This window comes from Galeopterus variegatus, unplaced genomic scaffold, assembly GCF_000696425.1.
Source record: "Galeopterus variegatus unplaced genomic scaffold, G_variegatus-3.0.2 Scaffold4231, whole genome shotgun sequence".
NCBI classification, from domain to species: Eukaryota; Metazoa; Chordata; class Mammalia; order Dermoptera; family Cynocephalidae; genus Galeopterus; species Galeopterus variegatus.
The window spans coordinates 35480-55709 of record NW_007730342.1 but is presented as its reverse complement, the minus strand read 5'-3'; the positions used below and the strand labels follow the sequence as shown (position 1 = coordinate 55709).

At 39.2% G+C, this 20230-nt stretch overlaps 1 protein-coding gene across 1 annotated transcript in view; it reads left to right on the top strand.

Annotated features, from left to right (window-relative positions):
• The window catches only part of SGCB (sarcoglycan, beta (43kDa dystrophin-associated glycoprotein)), a 20956-nt gene extending 1236 nt beyond the window's left edge, over positions 1 to 19720 (top strand). The window contains exons 2-6 of the mRNA XM_008587044.1: positions 8034 to 8243; positions 11123 to 11308; positions 12206 to 12397; positions 12720 to 12851; positions 16573 to 19720. Coding sequence (XP_008585266.1) covers positions 8034 to 8243; positions 11123 to 11308; positions 12206 to 12397; positions 12720 to 12851; positions 16573 to 16776 — 924 coding nt within the window. The 3' untranslated portion in view covers positions 16777 to 19720. The remainder of the gene's footprint in view (positions 1 to 8033; positions 8244 to 11122; positions 11309 to 12205; positions 12398 to 12719; positions 12852 to 16572) is intronic.
• Positions 19721 to 20230: the final 510 nt, after the last annotated feature.

Here is a 20230-nt window from a genome sequence, read left to right as displayed (position 1 = left end):
TGGGAAGCGGGTCCTGCCCGGGGGGCCCGCGGTAGGGCCGGCCGGCGGGGGTCGGGAGGCGAGGGCTGGCGGGGGCCTGGCTCCGCGGGGCGGGGCGGGAGGAGCTGTCCGCTGCCGGGGATGCTGGCGAAGGCCGGACAGGACCCTGGGCAGGAGCTCCCAGGCCGGGGAGAGGGAGCAAGCCCCGGCCCTCGACATGGCCTGGTTGTCCGTCTGCGGGGATGAGGAGGGGGCGCCGTCCGAAGGGCCGTGCCAGCCCGGAGCCTGCGCAGGGACTTGCCCCGCTCCTCCGCCAGCAAAGATGCGGATAAAAATAACCTCGGCCCCAATCCGGAGGCGCCCCTGACACCAGTCAAGAAATGGTCAGCTGTTGCCTGGGTGTCAGCTTGCGGCCACTTATTTCTGCCATCCCAGATATGCAGGCATTGCAGGTTTCCCCTCCCACTGTGTTTTTTGGAGATTTAGACACCCGCATAAAACCGTCTGCTGTCCGGTTGGTTTAAAATCACTTTTAAAAAATGATTTATCACAGATTTCCCGACGTGCATTGTAAACTTGTAATTTATAATAGTTTAAAGGGCTTTTCCTCCCAAATCAAGCTATACATATGCGTACACGCATATGTGTGCGTGTAAATGTATATGCCTATATACATATACATGCATATAATTGCTAGAGTGATTTATTATAATAAAAATAATTCTCCTAGTCACTTTTTCCCCTTAACTATTGTTTTCTTTTTAAAAACTATATGATAGTTTCTCTTGAAAAAGTCTCATTCCTCAACATTGTTGGAAAAAAAGAGTCAGATTTTCAACATTCTCTTTGACCTTTGGAAAGATTTTTTTAGGTAATGAACTTTTTAGAGACCTATTAGATATATGTCACTGGAGGCTCATCCAAAGGGACATGAAATATAGAAGACCTAAAACCTGCCTTCAGGGATCTTAAAGTCAAACTGCCAAATAAATGTAGAAAAATGAGATATGACAAGAGGTCAGCTGCAGATGTGTAACAATAAAGTAAAATATAAAACAATGAGTGCAACTAAAAGGAGACAAAGCTTCTTGAAGTTGTTGAGCTTAAAATTGTCCCTTGGCTTTCCTGATTTCCCTCCTAATTTATCAGTCGCTGTTTTAGACAATTTTTTCCCCATCTACATCATACCTATTGAAACTCTCAAGGTTCTTGACATTCTATTTCTACTTTGTACATAAGCTAGGCAATCTGACTCATTCTTCAGTCTTCAGTTCAAATCTATGCATTTATGTCTCCAGCCTTGAACTTAACTGAATGTGCCATAGTGACCTCAAACTCAAAAACGTTCAAAACTGGACTGCATCGTATCTACAACCACTTGGTTAACCTAGGAGCAGGGCTGGCCAGCTTGAGGGAGTTCAGAAGGACTGCCACTTAGTTTAATGCTCTGCTGTCCTGGGCTTGATATTTGGACAAGGAGCCCCACGTTTTCTTTTTGCTCTGGACCCCACAAATTATGTAGTCTGTCCTGCATGGAACTCGTCTTACACCCCTGTATTAGTCCCGTCCCATTGCTTATAACAAAGTACCTGAAACTGGGTGATTTATAAAGAAAAACGAAATTTATAGCTCACAGTTTCTGAGGCTGGGAAGTCCAGGTGGTGGCGACAGTGACTCAGGGGTCTCACATTGCAAGATGATGGAAGCAGAGAAGGAGGGAGAAGGAAAGGGGGAGGGGGAGGAGAGAGAGGAGAGAGAGACTCTCCTCTTCTTTTAAAGCCCTCAGAACCACACCCCTGACCACCATTTTTAATCCATTCACTACTGCACGGTCCTACAATCCAATCACCTCTTCAGGGCTCCACCTTTCAATTACCATAATAGGATTTCCCTCCCTCTTAACAATCACAGTGGGGGTTAAGTTTCTAATACATAAAATTTGGGGGACGAAATTCAAGCTTTGTTGAGTTTTGGGGGGACATAATTCAATCCACTACAACCCCTCTGTGTCACATTTATATCCAATTAATTACCAGGTCCTGACAATTCTACCTCATTTTTGTTTTTTTTTTAGAAAATGTAATTTTATTACTGTTATTTTTTACATTCTAAGATGTTGTTGCGGAGCAGTTGGGAGGGAGGGGGAGAGGGGAAAGGGGAAGGAAATGAGATGGAAGGAGAAAGGAGGGGCAGGATTGAGGCCTGTGGCACCCCCCTCGTTCCCACAGGGGAGATGGGGGGCTTCCAGTGGTGGCTTGGTCATTGCTGGGCTGAGTGCAGATGTCAGGGAGTGTGGCAAAAGCCCTCTCCACCTCCGACTGTTCCAGCTCGGGAACACGGGGCCCTTCTTGCTGCAGCTTGGTGGTTGTCACTGGGCTGGCTGCGCATGGGGGGGCCTCATATCCCACCCTCCGTATTGGTTGCAGGTGTTGGGGAGCACCTCTCCCCTTTCTGGCTTAGTAGCCCAGGGGACTTCTGGTCCTTCTAGGTGTTATAGGTGTGCTTAGGTGTTTGGTGAAATGAGACTTGTACTAGTTAATATGAAACTTTGTCTCTGGTTGCAGGCACTTTGATTTTTCTTTCATTTCTGTGTTGGATTTTCTGTTCCTACCATTTTAACTCTGCACTAGAACTAATTTGTTGTCCTTTGCTTACTTCTAAAATGGCGGGACTTCTGTGGAGACCAGCACTTGAGCTCTGGGGTTGAGGTAAATTGCTGCTTTGCTGCTGATTCCTTGGGGAAGGCTTTTTGTTCAGCTTAGGTTTTAATGATTGACTTTACAGGTACTTCCGGCTCTCAAGAGATCCAGTACACCTGGGTTGTGTAGAAACTTTGGTCCAGGCCTGAGTCTTTTCATCAAACTGCACCCCATGCAATTCTATATTCCTAACCTGTTTCCTCTGAGTGGTCCTTTGCTGATTGGGGTGCAGATCAGCTGTCCTTACTGTGCCCCAGCGTTCCCCTGGTGGGCCTGTCTCCCCCACTGCCTGTGCTGCAAACACTTCCCGTGGGACAGGCCATGCTTCTGTCCCTTGCAATGACTCACCAGCCTCTGAGAGGCTCCTTTTTTCAGTTGTTGTGGCTCCTCGCTCCTATATGGGACCACGGGAACCCTATTAGTGGTCTTGCTGGCCTGGGGGCCACCATGGCCCTCTTCTCCCCTGCTGCCTCCAAGCAACTCAATCCAAAGGGCACAGCTGTGGCTTTTGTCCGTTCCTGCTCCATGAGCTCAGCAGCTCCAGCCTGGACATGGCTGGGGCTTGAAACAGTTAGAGCAGTTTTTTCTTTCTGTCATTGTGGCTTCTCCCACCTTCATGCACTCCATAGGTCTCTCCTCCTCTTCCCCTGAGCTCTAGCAGCCCCAGCTTGACTGTCATTGCTTTTTTTTATAGCTGTAAATTGGTTGATTTGTGGGAGAGAGTGATCCTGGGGACCGTCTATTCCACCATCTTCACCAGAAGCCTCAGTTCTACCTCTTAAAGCCTCTCTCCAATCTTCTCTTCATCTCCAAACCTGAAGCTCAGTCAGGCACTCATTTGGACTCTGTTGATATCTTCATCTCTAGGCTCTTCTCTTCAAGTCCTTCTCTTTTTGGTGTGATTTTGTTACAGTGCAAGTCTGATCGTATCACTAACCTATTTTAAATCTTCAGTAGTTCTCCATTGCCTTAAGGATAGTTTATCATTATTGCCATGACACTTATGTCATTTACTGGCCCCTAAACATATCTCTCACCTCATTTTTTTGCCTCACTGCTATACCTATCCCCACCATCCACATGAAGTTACCAAAATGAGTTCCCCCAGAGATGACTTGTACTCAAAGTCTTCATGCTGTTCCTTCTGCCTAGAATACCCTTCTCTGCTCTCCTGCCTGGCTAACTCCTGTCCATCCTTCAAGATTCAAGTCAAACCTCAGCTTTTCTTAGAAACCTTCACTGATGCCCCTGCCTGCTAAATGGAGTTGCATTCCTCTTTTGTACCTTTTCAGTATTGTATGCACTGCTGCACTATAGCACTAACCGTGTTGTACTGCAGTTGGTAGTGACCTTGTCTGTCTACCCTGCTGGCCTATAAGTAAGCTCCTTGAAGAATGGCCCTATGTCTTGTTCATGTTGGTAGTTTGGAGCACCTGGCATATGATAACTATTCAGTAAATGTTAAATGCTAAATGTTAAATGATAATGTACATGCATTGGCAGAGAAAAGTGAATATATATCCCAAGAAGGATGAATTTTGTCCTTTCTCTCTTTTATGTGGACCTGTGTTCAACCTCTGGCTGACTTTTAAGTTGCTCACTTATTAGAACTGTCCCAAGCCCATACTGTGTCTTGTGCAAATTAGAAGAAAGCACCTCTCCCTTAAGGTATTTTATCGCATTCAGCCGAAAAGTATCAAAATGCATATTCAGCTCTGAGATGTCTACATTTTCAGTGCACCCTCTTAGATGTTACAGCCTCGGGCACTGTACAACCTACACAAGTATATTGGGCAATCTGTTTTGTTCTAAAATCTTTTAGATAGATTATATTACCTCCTATGGAATCTTCCTTACTCCTTTGTGGAATTTTTAAACTTTTGTCTGCCATCTTATTCAAAATGATTATGGGCCGGCCCCGTGGCACACTTGGGAGAGTGCGGCGCTGGGAGCGCAGCGACGCTCCCGCCGTGGGTTCAGATCCTATATAGGAATGGCCGGTGCGCTCAGCAGTGAGCACGGTGCGGGCGACACCAAGCCAAGGGTTGCAATCCCCTTACCGGTCACAAAAAAGGACCAAAAAAAAAAAATAATTATTCCTGTCTTTTTCCATTTTCCATAAGCCTTCAACCAGCTTGCTACTCCTGCCACCACATTAAGATTCCAATCGCCCTCTCCACTGTTTCTTGACCTATGTCCCTAGGAAGAAGAATGTTTTCTCTTTTTGGTCTGAACCATTCTATCCAGTTTCAAATGAAGCAGGATTCCACCCTTTAAGGCTATTCTTTTCTCCTGTATTCTATATCTCTTTCTTTCCTGCCTCATGAAAGATCTTATTTCCCACATTATCTGCCCCACTCTGAGACCTTTGGTCTTTACCCCTCTTGGCTTTTTACCCCTTTGACATAAGTCTTCCCCCAAAATAGGGAAGGGGGAGGAAAAAGACTAAAACACAGCTTTCCTCTGACATCTCATAATTCTTTAGCTATAATTTTCTCTTTCCTCTGTTCTCCTTCTAGACTCATTTAAATAGCTGTATACATGTTGGCATCTTTTTGAGACTATTTCCTCCTTACCTGTTTGCTGTTCAGAGATCGTCTTTGAAGGTTTTGAAGGCACTTCTTGACAGATCAAGTTAAGCAGTACTGCACATTCTTGGTTTTCTCACCATTCATTGTACAGTAGTCCCCAAGACCCCCAGTGGGTGCCTGAAACCTCAGATAATATTGAATGAACCCTATATATACTATGTTTCTTCCTATACATACATACAATGAAGTTTAATTTATAAATTAGGCACAATAAGAGATTAACAGCAATAATAAAAAAATAGAACAATTATAACAACATACCAGCATCACTACTCTTGTGCCTTGGGGCCAATATAAAGGAAAATAAGGGTTACGTGAACAAAAGCACCACAATACTAGGAAAGTCAGTCTGACAACAAAGGTGGCTACTAAGTGACTAACAGGCAGGTAGCATAGACAGGGGAATGGACTGGACAGAGGGATGATTTACATTCTGGGTGAGATGGAGCAGGATGACGAGAGATTTCACCACACTACTCAGAACACACAATTGAAAACTTATGAATTGTTTATTTCTGGAATTTTTCTTTTTTTATTTATTTATTTTTTTAAAAAAAGATGACCGGTAAGGGGATCTTAACCCTTGACTTGGTGTTGTCAGCACCACGCTCACCCAGTGAGCTAACCGGCCATCCCTATATGGGATCCGAACCTGTGGCCTTGGTGTTATCAGCACCGCACTCTCCCGAGTGAGCCACGGGCCGGCCCTGGAATTTTTCATTTAATATTTTCAGTCTGTGGTTGACTGTAGGTAACTGAAAACATGGAAAGAGTGAAACCGTGAATAAGGGGGGACTACTATATTTGTCCTATTCTAGTGGTCCTGAATATTTAAAGTTTCCCAAAACTGTACTACATCCTCAGCTCTTTATTCTCTTCCCTCTATACTAGTTTCACAGTGAAATGATGTGGTCTCAGCTTTAACTTACCTCTAGGCTGAAGACTCTTAAATCTGTGTGTCTAGTCCTGAACAACCTAATATCCAGTCCCATATTTCCAGCTACCTTCGAGGTATGTGGTATATTTCATTCAGTTCAGAAGGCAACACGTGTAGAACCTGCCTTCCTTTGTTTCCCACCATACAATAAACATGAGATTATTTTTTGAACCTCACTACAAATTCAGTTGTCTTCTTTTTTTTTTTGTCCTTTTTGAGACCGGCCGCACCGCGCTCAGCCAGTGAGCACTGTGAGCGCACCGGTCATCCCTATATAGGATCCGAACCCTCCCGAGTGCGCCACGGGCTCGGCCCCAGTTGTCTTCTTTTGAAGCATCTTTTTAATCTATCCTTTTTCATCCCACATTTGTTTAGTTCCTCGTTATCTCAAACCCTCATTACTACAATATCCCCAACACCTACCTACCAGTATTCCTCTTTTCTATCTCTCCTACAAACACCCACACACATAACACCCTGAAACATATATCACTCATGCTCAAAACCTCCAGTGACCCCAGTTAAACAGAAAAATAAACTAGAATGTGTACCCTGCTATCCAAGAACCTTCACAACCTGGCTTTGCTTTTCCCACTTTGTTCTCCCAGCTCTGCTGGATCTGACCCACCTGCTCCTCCCCATTGTCCTAGCAACTCCGGGCATCCTGATTCCCCTCCCTGTGAGCTCCACAGCATGTATTGCCTATACAGTTGATTTTGGCACCTGAACATACAGAGTGCTTTATTGTATTATTAACTATTTATCTATATAAATCATGTCTGTAATACCTAGAGGATAAGGGTTCTGTCCTCTATATCTTTTGTATTCCTATTTATGGTATTAATGTTTAAGCATGAAGTGCTTATTTACTATGTGCTTATTCAATAAATGAGTTTTCTCAGAGCTCTGAAAAATAGGTAAGTTGAACAGTATCCATTTCTGCTCATTCCTTTTGTGTTTGTGATGTACAAAAATATTATCTAAAATGGCATTCAACTATAGGTGAGAGATTCTCAAGTTTTGGGGTCTCAGTTTCTCTTCTCACTCTTAAAAATTATTGAAGACCCCAGAGAACTTTTGTTTATGTGCATTATATTTATTGATATTTACCATATTAAATTAGAAATTAAAATTGAGAAATGTTTAAAGCTCAGGAATATTCAAGCACACATTCCATTAGCTGTTAGAATGATGATGCCATCACATATGGTCATGTAGCCTCTGGACAATTCTACTGGACATTCATGAGAGTAGGAGAATAAAAAAGGAAGTAACAATTTGGTGTTATTTTGAAAATCTGTTTGATATTTCAAACTCTCAAAAGGGTTCAGGTGAACCCCCTCCCAGGACTCCCCAGCCGCACTTTGAAAACTGCTGGTTTAGGACAATGTTAACTTTAGTCAATGGAATTATAAATAATCAGTTATGCCAGCCATTCCAAATTCTTTTCATTAAATGACAGATATGTGTGTATGTGTGTATATAAGTAAACAAATTCATAAATCATTAATAAAAACAAGATTACCCCCCCATGGATTGTACATGTTAACTCTGCCCAGAAATGAGTGGTACACTTTATTAGAGTAGGACTATTGAAAGCAGAGAGGAAAAATATGTTATTAAATAACACTGAGGATTCTACTCTATCCCTCTAAGCACAGTAATGTCCTTACTTGGAGCCTGCAAGTCAATGTGACTTATAGTTTATTAGTGCAAAATATATCATTAAGCAATTCAGCTTTTTTTAGCTATAAATTTGCACTTAATAAATAAATGCATCAAAAAGAGAGGGCACAGCTGTTTAATTGTGTTGTATTTTGTTCTTAGCAAAGTTCCAATGGTCCTGTAAAGAAGTCCATGCGTGAAAAGGCTGTTGAGAGAAGGAATGTTAATAAAGAGCACAATAGTAACTTTAAAGCTGGTTATATTCCAATTGATGAAGATCGTCTCCATAAAACAGGATTGAGAGGGAGAAAGGGCAATTTAGCCATCTGTGTTATTATCCTCTTGTTCATCCTGGCTGTCATCAATTTAATTGTGAGTATATGGTACAGAATATTCTTTAATTATCCTGGGGGACTTTTCATCTCTTTGAAATGGACTTTGTTTCTGTAATTTCTTTGGGGAGTGTCTTTATTTTCTGCTTTTCTATACATGATTCATTTCCTATTGGGTTTTAATGACTGTATAAAAAACTTAGTATGCAAATATTTCCTTATATTTATCTCATTTAGGAAAAAAATGTTCATGGATTCTTCCCTTTAAAGGACTTAACTTTTAATAAGGGTAAAGTTGACTCAGTGGAAGAGAACTTTGGCTTGATATTACTACCTTTGTCTCTCCTAAAAAGTATAATCCTTTCTGTTTTCATTCAACTTTTCCTGTGTTTTGTATTGCCTCTTCAGCTAGATTATAAAATTATAAACTCTATGATGGTAGTAAAAGGTTATATTTTGTACCCTAAATCCCTGTTGTCAAAGAATGAAAGGATCTGGTAGGCTGATTTATACTTTGTGCTGAGGACCCGATTGATATGTTGCCTTTTCCAAAGATATTTGCTTTTTTAAAGAAGAAGGATTTTTAATTTGTGGTTGTGACTATCTGAGGGTTAAATTTGAGACCCTCTGGCATATGTGTAGACAGATAATTTCAGAAAGAGTGATTATTGGTATACATAAAACTGATTATGAACATGGTTGCATTCTTTTTTTTTTTTTAAATATGACCGGTAAGGAGATCTTAACCCTTGACTTGGTGTTGTCAGTACCACGCTCTCCCAAGTGAGCCACGGGCCAGCCCTGCAGCAGTTCTGAAGTGATTCAGATCCAGCAGCCATACACCTACTCCTCCTAATCCCACCCAAAACTAGTGTGTCTCTGGACACAGTGGAGCAGACAGAGTTCTTTCTGCCTGAGGACATTGCAGAGGAGGGTAGGGGTGTGTTTCCATATGAAGTCAGGGGAGTCTGAGCTCTGAGACTGACTTTCCTGTGCTCCCTTATCCTTATCTTCCACCTCCAGCTTCCTGGCCCCAGGCAAGAGATAGAGGAACCTTCTCTGGAGAAACTGAGGCATGTAGAGAAAAGGTCTGAAGATATTGACATTTGCAGGTCCCAGTGAAAAAGCCAAACCTTCCTATTGTGCAGGCTGTCAGTCATAAGCCCAACTCCACATAGAAAATTTTCCATGGGCTTTTTACAACCTCACTGTTAAGTCTAAACACTAAGCTAGGGATCAATAGGTTTTGGAGGAAAGCTCTAAGAATTGAAAATGATAGACACCAAAACACCCAAACCATGGAGGAAGCAGAAACTCAGGGAGATAGAGAAAATGCAACAAATAATGGAAAACTTAAAAAAAAAATGCCATTTATAAAGAGCAATTGAAGAATAATGAAGAACTCATAGAAATACACACACACACAGAGATGGATGGATGGATGAGTGGATAGATATTGGAAGATAAAGAAAAGGAACTCTTCCAGAAAGTTCGACAAAGTTAAAGAATTAATCCAGGAGCTCTAACATGCTATTAATAGGAGTTTCAGAAACAGAGAACAGAAAAAAACATTGGGGAGAAAGTTATGAAATAAATGCATTAAGAAACTTTCCTAGAACAGATTGAAAACTACTATTCTGGAACCAGCATAATGCATAAAAAAGACTCATGCCGAGGCCATTACTATGAATTTAAGAAAACCAAGCATAAAGAAAAGATCCTAAAGTCTTCCAGAGGAGAAAAAACAAAACAAAACAGGTTATATATAAAGAATATAAACCACAGTGCCATTGGGCCTCTCAAAAGCAGCATTGGAAACTGGAAGGCAATAAAGCAATGGCTTTCAAAGTTCAAAAAGAAAATAATTTCAAATCTAGAAACATAACCTATTCAGACTATCAATCAAAGGCAAGGGATTATAAAGGCATATTTTTGCCATGTACAGTTTCCAGAAAATTTTATTTCTCATACATTGTTTCTAAGGAAGCCACTGGCAGAAGTGCTCTCCCAAAAGAAAGCACTAAACCAAGAAAGTTGAAGACAAGGGTATAGGAAACTGGTTTTCTAGCACAGGAGAATGACGAAATAAAGATCCAGTATGAAAGTGAAGGAAAAGGTCATGATTACAGCTGTGCAGGAAGTCCAGAGAGTAACCAGTCCAGATTGGAGCAGGAAGATAGAGATTCCAGAAAAATTTCCTGGAAGTGAAAAATAAAATTAATACGTCATCTGAGAGGTTTGGATTTATAGGACATTTCATTGAGAGATTTTTACAGAAACGTTGGAGGGTTTGAGATTTAGTTAGATTTTCAAACAAATTAGGCAAATAAAGAAGTATTAAACTCTGAGATGCAAAGTACAAGATAGGAAATACCATCATAGTATAGTGTCTGGTTTAGCAGTAAACAATATTTACGTGTTTATAATACTGAAAGTACTGAACATGGGTTTAACCAAAACTTGAGATTGGAGTTGGGGGAGAGAAGAGGTATAAATGACCTAAAATTCTAATCTGCTAAAATAGGAAATTAATAGATGAAACCTAAACTTGATGAATGAAGAAATAACAGTATGCATATGTTATTTAGAAATTGGAGGTAAATTCTAGACAAAATAGTTAAAGTTATTGAAAGTGGTTATTCCTTGGGAATGAAATGTAGAGAAGGTAGAAGAAATAAGAAACTGCTCTTTTTTATTACAGACCTTATAGGAGGTTTTGACTTTTGGCTATTTGCATATAATACCTTAGTAAAAATAAAATTAGTTTTGTTTGTAAGTGGAAAACCAATTGGTTAGTTCATCTCACTGATTGAACCTTTCAGGAAGTCTTTAATGTTTTGGCAATGATATTTTCTGTTTGTTTTCCAATTATGTTAAATGTATGCTGCCTGTTAACAGTGGGCTTGTGTTCTTTTTAAGATAACACTTGTTATCTGGGTTGTGATTCGCATTGGACCAAATGGCTGTGACAGCATGGAGTTTCATGAAAGTGGTCTGCTTCGATTTAAGCAAGTATCTGACATGGGAGTTATACATCCTCTTTATAAGAGCACAGTAGGAGGAAGGCGAAATGAAAATTTGGTCATCACTGGCAACAACCAGCCCGTAAGTTACCACATTAATTGAAATACAGTACAAATGGAAGAGGGACATTAGAGAAAATTTTTTTGCGAGAATCTAGAGTTAGTTATTGCAAATGGATATTTTCATTTAGAGAAAATTTATAAATATATTTAATAATATTGTTGGTCTTGTAATCCATTAAAGTTAGATGCTTCCTTAATATTCTAGATTTTGCTCAATGGTAGCATTTTCTATGAGAGATGTAATTAGTATAAGATTACGTAAGTTGCTCTTCTGTCCTCCATACAAGGAAGCCATTAAAAAAGTGCCTTCCTAGAGAGTCGAATAATAGTTACCAGAGGGACAGGGGGTGGGGGAGAGGAGAAATGATGGACTAATGGGTACAGAAATATGCTGTCCACTCTTAAGTGAATCACTGTGCAATGTATGCACGTATTGAAACAACACACTGTACCTGACAAAAATAAATATAAATAAAAGTTTTTTAAAAAGCACCTTCCTAGGTTGGAATACCCTGCATCTTCTGGGAGTCTGGAAGAGAACATTCCAATCTAGTCAGTGGCTGCCCATGCCAAATGGCTGCCATAACATAGGTTTTCAACCAAATAAAGCCTCCAGGAGATATTCTTACTCCCACCCCTGCCCATCTTAGGCTTGGGCTGTGTTCTCTGTGATTGAAGTACTTGGGCAAGGCAGTGTTAGCAAATAAACACACAAGCCTTCACTTTCAAGAACTTTTCTCCCAAGTGGGTGGAGGGAAGACAGACACAGTTAAAAGTATTTGAAGTTAGTCTGTTATTGTAAGTTTTTTTGTAGGGTTTTGTAGTGGGTTTTCTTTGGGGTTTTTTTAAATATTATTCATGATTTCAGTTGCAGTATTCTTTGAAAACATATTCATAATAAAGTGGTTTTTTGAAGATTGTTTTTCAGCAAGGGACAACAAAGCTCAGTGTAGAAAAGAACAAAACTTCTATTACGAGTGACATTGGTATGCAGTTTTTCGACCCAAGGACTCAGAATGTCTTATTCAGCACAGACTATGAAACTCATGAGTTTCATTTGCCAAGTGGAGTAAAAAGTTTGAATGTTCAAAAAGCATCTACTGAAAGGGTATGATTTATTTTCTTTGCTTACTACTGGGAGAGAATTATTGTCTAAAGTTATAAAGTGGGAGGAGAGTTATGCCGTTTTATAGTGGTATGAAAGAGTATATTCCAGAACATTGGAAAGGATTAGTTGTAGATCTGTCATTAACGAGCTGTGTGGCCATCGTCAAGTCCTCTCTCTTCATCTCAATTTCCACATCTTTAAAACATGAATAAAAATACTCGTCTTTCATATCTCATGGGTGAAGTGCCTATTTCTTTATCTCTGATAATCTTACATCAATTTAGAAACTCTTTTCGGTATTTTTCTTTTTTTTAATTTTCAGATTACCAGCAATGCTACCAGTGATTTAAATATAAAAGTTGATGGGCGTGCTATTGTGCGTGGAAATGAAGGAGTGTTCATTATGGGCAAAACCATTGAGTTTCACATGGGTGGTAATATGGAGTTAAAGGCTGTGAGTATTAAAGAGTTTAAGAGAATTATTAGGTTCTTGGATACATAAGTCCATATGTGGAATAGTATGCAATTATTAAAAATGATGATGTAGTTGTATATTTTTTTTTTTGTCTTTTTCCGTGTCCGGCAACAGATCGCAACCCTCAGTGTCGCCCCCGTACCGGACTGGGACCGGAAACGGGATCGCAACCCTCGGTGCTGCTCCCGCGCCTCGCTCAGCCAGTGAGCGGGAACCGGTCTGTATGTGGGATCCAAACCCTTGGCGGGAGCGCCGCCACACTTCCCAAGCGGCGCACTATAGCAGTGCGCCACCGGGCCGGCCCTGACATAGATGTTCAAAATGGATTGTGAAGTAAAAGACAGTTACAAAACAGTTTGTGAAATATTTTTGTTTTTCAGAACATATGTATGTTAATAAGAATTTGGAAGGGTGTGCCAAAATGTCCACAATATTTAGCTATGAGTAGCACAGTAACAAATTATTTCATTTTATCTTCATTTCTGTTAGCCTGTATTTTCTAAAAAAAATTTTTTTTTTAATATAATGATCACTTTTACGAGGATACTTCAAAAAGTTCATGGAAAGAGTTGTGTTACCTTTCTAATTCTATTTTTCCACAAACCTTTTGAAATACCCTCATATTATTATAAAATGGGAAAGAAAAAAAAAAAACCTTCTAAAAGAGAATTCTAGAAGAGCAAAGTAAGTATCCATGCCTTGAAGTTGCTGTTGTTGTTGTTTTTAATTAAAAATTTTTCATATCCCTTGCTGGGTTTTATATCCAGTGATGTGAAAGAAAACAATTAACAAATGTATAAAATGTATTTTTATTTAGACATCTGTTATTAACTGTAAAGAAAAATATTTTTGCCGTTATTGTGGGTGTTGCAATTGAAATTTTCTTTGTGCTGCCCAGATTATATCCGAACTTTAACAGGTATCATATATCGTATAAGGGAGCCATAAGTCCAAAAACTTTATATTGGCCCACAAGTCTGGTCAAAGCATATTTATTCAAAATGCCTTTGGGTACCTACTACATGCTAAAGTTAACTTAACTAAAGCTAACTACATTTGTCTTACCAAGCATTACATGACAAAAATGAACCCAAACCTAAGGACTTATAAATAATTCTTTTCTTTTTAAAAAAGTTCAATTTCACAGTTCTTGGAAAAGGAAATTTTTAAAAATTGAGTAGTTTTCTTTCACTTCCAGAAACAGCCTTTTTCCCCTGAAGCACATAAACCTATCTCTAAATAAATTGAGACAAACATAAAATGTAATTCTTACTAAAAATTCAATAGCAATACTGAGTATTTTTACATGTATTGTGGTAAGAAGCCATTCCTCTGAGAGAAGAGTGGCCCCAGTGAGACTGTTGTTCTCTGCATGAGAAAGTCAAAGAAGCAAGAGGATGTAAGAGATCTGCATATACACCATTAGCAAGTTACCAAAACCTTTTATTTTTTCCACCTGAAAATTCTTGTCCCATTCTACCTTGTTTCTAATATGACAGATATTAAAATATTTTGAAATATATGCACACACATCAGTTTCTCTACAAAGGAAAAGAAGCCAGTATTAAAAAGATAATTAGCTTTGGGCCGGCCCGGTGGCACACTGCTTCAGTGTGCCGCTTGGGAAGCGCGGTGGCGCTCCCGCCGAGGGTTCGGATCCCACATACAGACCGGTTTCCGCTCACTGGCTGAGCGAGGCGCGGGGGCAACGCCGAGGGTTGTGATCCCATTGCCGGTCCTGGTCCGGTACAGGGGCGACACCGAGGGTTGCGATCCGTTGCCGGACACGGAAAAAAGACAAAAAGGAAAAAAAAAAGATAATTAGCTTTATTACTCAGTTAATGTGATTTTAACCTCGTCATTAGAAAGAATTTTAACAAATTGCTTGTTTTTTAAAAAAGAATGCTTAAGAAACAGTTTAAAGAAAGTAAGATTGAATTACCACAAGATGGCAGTATGGAACAAAATTTGAAAACTAGTCCCTTAAGAATCATATTTATTTTATACACTTCTACTGCATAATCAATTGGCCATTTCCATTACTTTATAACCAGCTTTCTCTCTTTGCTTTAAAGGCCCTCTATAAGCTTATGGCTCTTATGGCTTATAAGATTGGAATTCCTATTTTAACCTCTCCTCTGAACTAAGATTCACATATCCAATTGCCTACTTGCTTCTCTACTTTGGTATATGATAGACATCTCAGATTTAACAAGTTTAAAATCTTGATGTCCTCCCTCCGCCACAAACATGCATTTCTTTCAGTGTTCCTGTTCTGTTAAATGATACCCATCAGTCCATCAGCACAGCCTTCTGGCTCTACCTTCAGAAGACATAGAGTCTGGCCGCCTCTCACCACCTCCACTATCACCATCATAGCCTAAACCATCATTTCCTGCCTGGACTGTTGGAACAGACTGCTAACTTGTCTTCCTGCTTGCATCCTTTCACTCCTGCAGTCTGTTCTCTACTCAGCAACCAGAGTGATCCTTTTAAAAAGATCATGTCACTTTCCTATTCAGAACCTTCCAAATGGCTTCCCATTTAATTTGGAATAAAATCTAAAGTCCATCCCTGGCCTCACATGCCTGGTCCCTAGTTATTTCTTTGACTCATCTCCTATCAGTTGTCCCCCTCACGCTCTGTGCTTCATCTACACTGGCCTCCTAACTGTCCCTAGAGCACCAGGCACATCTTTGCCCTGGGGCCTTTGCATGCACTGTTTCCTCTACTTGGAGTTCCCTTCCCCAGTTACCCGCTCACCTTGCTACCTCACTTTATCCAGTTTCTATGGGAATGTGACCCATCAGAGAGGTCTTCTCTGATCACCCTATGTAAAATAGAATCCGCACCTGGTCACTCTCTACTTACTCTGCTTTATCTTTCCTCATAGCATTTATCCCATCTGATGTCCTATGTGTCCTACCTGTTCATTTGTTTATTGTCTGCCCCCACCTCATTAAAATGTCAACTCTGTGAGAACTTGGACCTTGCCTTTTTATTTACTGCTGTATCTCCAGCACCTAGAAGAGTGCCTGACACATAGGAGGTACTTAATAATTATTTGCTGAATGAATGAAAGGAAGAAAGGAAGAGAGGGAGGAAGGAAAGGAGAGAGGTTTAAGAGTCCCTAAAAAGAAAGGATTTTAAAGGCCTACAATACGAGAACATTCCTGGAACACTGTCTTGAAGAAGAGAACCTCCAGACAGTTTGTTCTGAGTACCTGGTCTGCAAAATCATATGGTTTTAATCTTCCTTTGCAGTGTTGCAAAAACATGAGAAATTAAAATTAATTCCCTCTAGGACAAAACCAGTCTTTTCTTCTCATCATCAAAAACTTATAAATCAGTAACTTTGTTATAACTCCCTTAGGAGTTAACAAGTGAAAGTGATCTGGGACTTTATCAACATCAATTTTATTTTTGCATTTAGGAACTTTAATGTAATTTTAACTAATATTTGAGAAATAAATTATGTTGCAAGTTTATTGACATACATTGTGGATTGAATGGACTGAGAAGTCACCAGTAGCATCTTGATGTTTTATTTTTTGTTGTTGCTGCTGTTGTTTTGGTCATGACTTCACTCTTTCTGTTAATATGCCAATAAGTGCCTTTTTGTTAATATGCCAGTAAGTTTTTTTAATTAACTTTGTTCTACACCCACAAATAAATCATATTATTATTATTCTCCTAATAGGAAAACAGCATCATCCTAAATGGAACTGTGATGGTCAGCACAACCCGCCTACCCAGTTCCTCCAGTGGAGACCAGTTGGGTAGTGGCGACTGGGTGCGCTACAAGCTCTGCATGTGTGCTGATGGGACTCTCTTCAAAGTGCAAGTAACCAGCCAGAACATGGGCTGCCAAGTCTCAGACAACCCCTGTGGGAACACATATTAGAAGAACCCCAGAGCCATCAATATGTTCATGTGTGGATTTGACTTTTTTTTTAAGAGTATGCATGCAAATCATTCTTTTACAGAATTTATGATAACTCATTGTAATTATTTTAACTGCAGAGCACTGCTATATCTATTATATAGTCTTCATATTTAAAATATTCTCAGAGAGCTTAAATTCTAATACATTTTATTAAGTTGCACTGATCTTCAAATTACAGCTCTCTAAAATAATTATGAGAAGTGAATAAAATCTAAATTAATTTTTAAAGAGATGTTTTTAAAATTGCACTATCCCTTTTCTAAAGAATAAAGGGCTGAAAGCAACTGTTTAGACTCACTATAAGTAAGCTCTTGGTAACTCTAATGGGGATAGACCCACTTAAGATGTTTAAAGGGTACACTGTCAGTGTTTGATGCTCTGTCTTGGCTTTGGCTTCTGAAAGGAAAGACACAGATTTTTGGCTTTGACCTTGATCCATATTCTCACATGCAAGTGAAGTCATCTAAGAACTTTACATATGTGAGATAGTAAGAAACTGTGGTTCCTTAGCACTAGGAAGAAAATACTCTGTAATTGAATATTTACTTGAAATAATGATAAATATTGTGTTCATAATGTGGTATAAATTAAAATAAAATCTCAGCTTTAACTTTTAAATAATAATGATAGCCATCATTGAGCATCTTAAACATCCTAGGCATTGTCCTAGACATTGCTTATTGAATATCTCTAATTCTTACCACAACACCAAAAAGTAGGTGTTTTTATCTCAGTTTTATCCTGTGGGAAACTGAGGATCAGAGAAGTTAAACTTGACTAATGTCACATGGAAAGTAGTAGAGTTAGGACTGGCATTCAGGTGTGATTTAAACCTAGACGTACCTGATTCCAAACACCGTGTTCTTTTCACTATCTGCACTGAATTTTCAGTTATTTAAAACTCTAGAAATACGAACAAAGACTAATTCAAACTTACCTAAGCAGACAAGAGTCAAATAAAATAGGTATGCTTACTCTAGTTATAAGAAAATAAATAAATCTCTTGTCAAACAAAAAAATGACCAATCACTGTCAGGTTTTAAACTATCTTAATCCAGTTCCAAAATATTATACTATAGAGAAGTCAAATTGGCCTCCTTGTGAGCTATCCCAGTTTCCCAACTGATGGGCCTTGGCACAGTGGAGTGTCTGAATGGGTAACAGCGATGCCAAGATATTTAAACTCTTAGCAATCAGGGCAGCACAGAGGAAAGTGGGGAAGCCATGGGCCCAGACAAGTTCTGCTGGCCAGGAATGGCCTGATGGGTTTACTCCAGTGTGCCACACAAATATTATCCTCCTTAATGTGTGCCCTGCCTTGAAAGTAAGTTGTGAAGTACCAGACTGAAAAGTGCTAATACAGGAGATAATACCAATAATGTTTAAGTAACTATAAGAATTTACCTCTGCTCCTAATATCACTATCTCATTGTAATTATTTATAACCTTCAAACCAGTCAATTTTTAATGTATTTTATATTTGATTTGAAAGGAATTCTTTGGTGTTATTAAGACACACTCAAGATCAGGGACAGGAACCCCAAAGTAGTTTGCTGTAAAATAGGCATCAGAGATGTATTATAGGTTCCACCCCGCATTCAAGTATAACAGTATTCTGTCATGGTCACTTCAAACTGGGTAGCTAAGAGAATCAATACAAAAACAATTTTTGTTCAGTATTGTCATAGTTCTCTCTGATGGAGAAACTAAATACCTTAGAGATTATGAAGTCATTAAATTACAGTGAAATAAGGATTGTCTTACAACCTAACACTGAGCTCAATTTTTAAATGAAAGAAAAGAGATTTATGACTTCTGAGTGTTATTAGTTGTGATATTGGAATCCATTTGGATATATTCAATATCATTTAATATCTGGATGATATTCAGAAAAATTGTTGGAATTTTTGTTCAAATGCTCAGTATATTTTTTAATTGCACACTCATTTCTTGTCTACTCTATTTAGATTTGTTTAAAAGTTTCTTTAAATAAGTATTTTTACAAAAACCACAGAACACTATATTACAAAGTATTATTTATTGAATGTAATTCATGAAATAATCTATTTTTACTTCTCTTTGAGAAATAGTTGTGTTTTTGATACATCTTCATTAAATGCTTTTGACATGAGAGGATATTTTGATGTTTTTATAGAACTGATCGTTAACAGGTATAGCATTTTCGGATACAAGAACAAACTATCTGTTTTACCCATGACCTATTTTGAGTCACAGTAAAGCTTCAGCAACTCATTCTTGCCACCAGATGGTATTTTTACGTAAACTGAAATGCTAACTTTATCTCTTCCTGCTGTATGTTCATCCCCTGTCTTGAGCACTAATATGACAAACAGCAACCTTGGGGAAGGGGGATGACAAAGACAGGCCCCCAGGAGGGGGCGCAGATGCATGCTTGTTTAAATAACTACAGTATTCTGGAGGTGAGTTGCAATGACAAGCGGGACAAATGAAATGAATGCAGGATTTTTTAGAGACTGTCTAATGGGCAGATAGGAAAAATGCAAAACAACACAAAACAGGGACTGCCTATACATAGTCTGCAGTATTTTAAAATATATTTATCTGTATTCTTTTTGCATTGTGAAAAAACAAATTTTGTGTGATAGTTTTGATGATGAAAGGTGGAAGTTCAACCTAGTTTTGAATGAGTGTTTTTTAAAGGGGTGAGAATGTTACGGTGCTAAACCTGACAAGCAACCATTGAAATGCAGATAATATTAGTAATCTTTTTTAAAGTGTTGAGAGGGGCAAAGATTACAAACTGTGCCATACAAAAATAAACCTATAAATTTGTTTCAGATTGCTAACTTGAGTTTCAGTTAATGCATTTTGTAATAACTATTAATGACCTCTGTTTACAATAAAAATTCTGTAAATTGTTTGCTGTTTATTTTTAATGGTTGTATATTAACAGGTTTCTACTTAATCATGTAAACATAATGGGTTTAAATATGGCTTGAGAATGGGTCACTACTAGTATTTATGTAATCTTTCTAGAATCCTACAACTCAAAGTTAGGAAGTTGTACACTCCCAATTTGCATAGTCCTACCTTCCGTACATTGCAGAAGGCCTCTGTCCAGTGCCTCAGTGGAGAATGTCCCAGGGGAATGTCACAGGAGACATGTGAGCATTGTCATCATGGCAAGGGTACAGAACCAGAGGCGAAAGAGTGAAGGCTTGCCACTGGGCAGCCCTAATGGCAGTATGGGTGGAGCTTCAAAGGCTTAGGTATTAAATCCCCACCTGGCTTGATGCAGATAATAGACCTTTGAAAACTACCTAGGATTTTAAGGTATGTCTTAGAAGCAGTGTTGTTTTTGTGTTCTTTCCACATCTGTTCATCACCAAAAATAGGCTCTGTTGCTTTTTTCCTTCTGCTTTACCAGCAT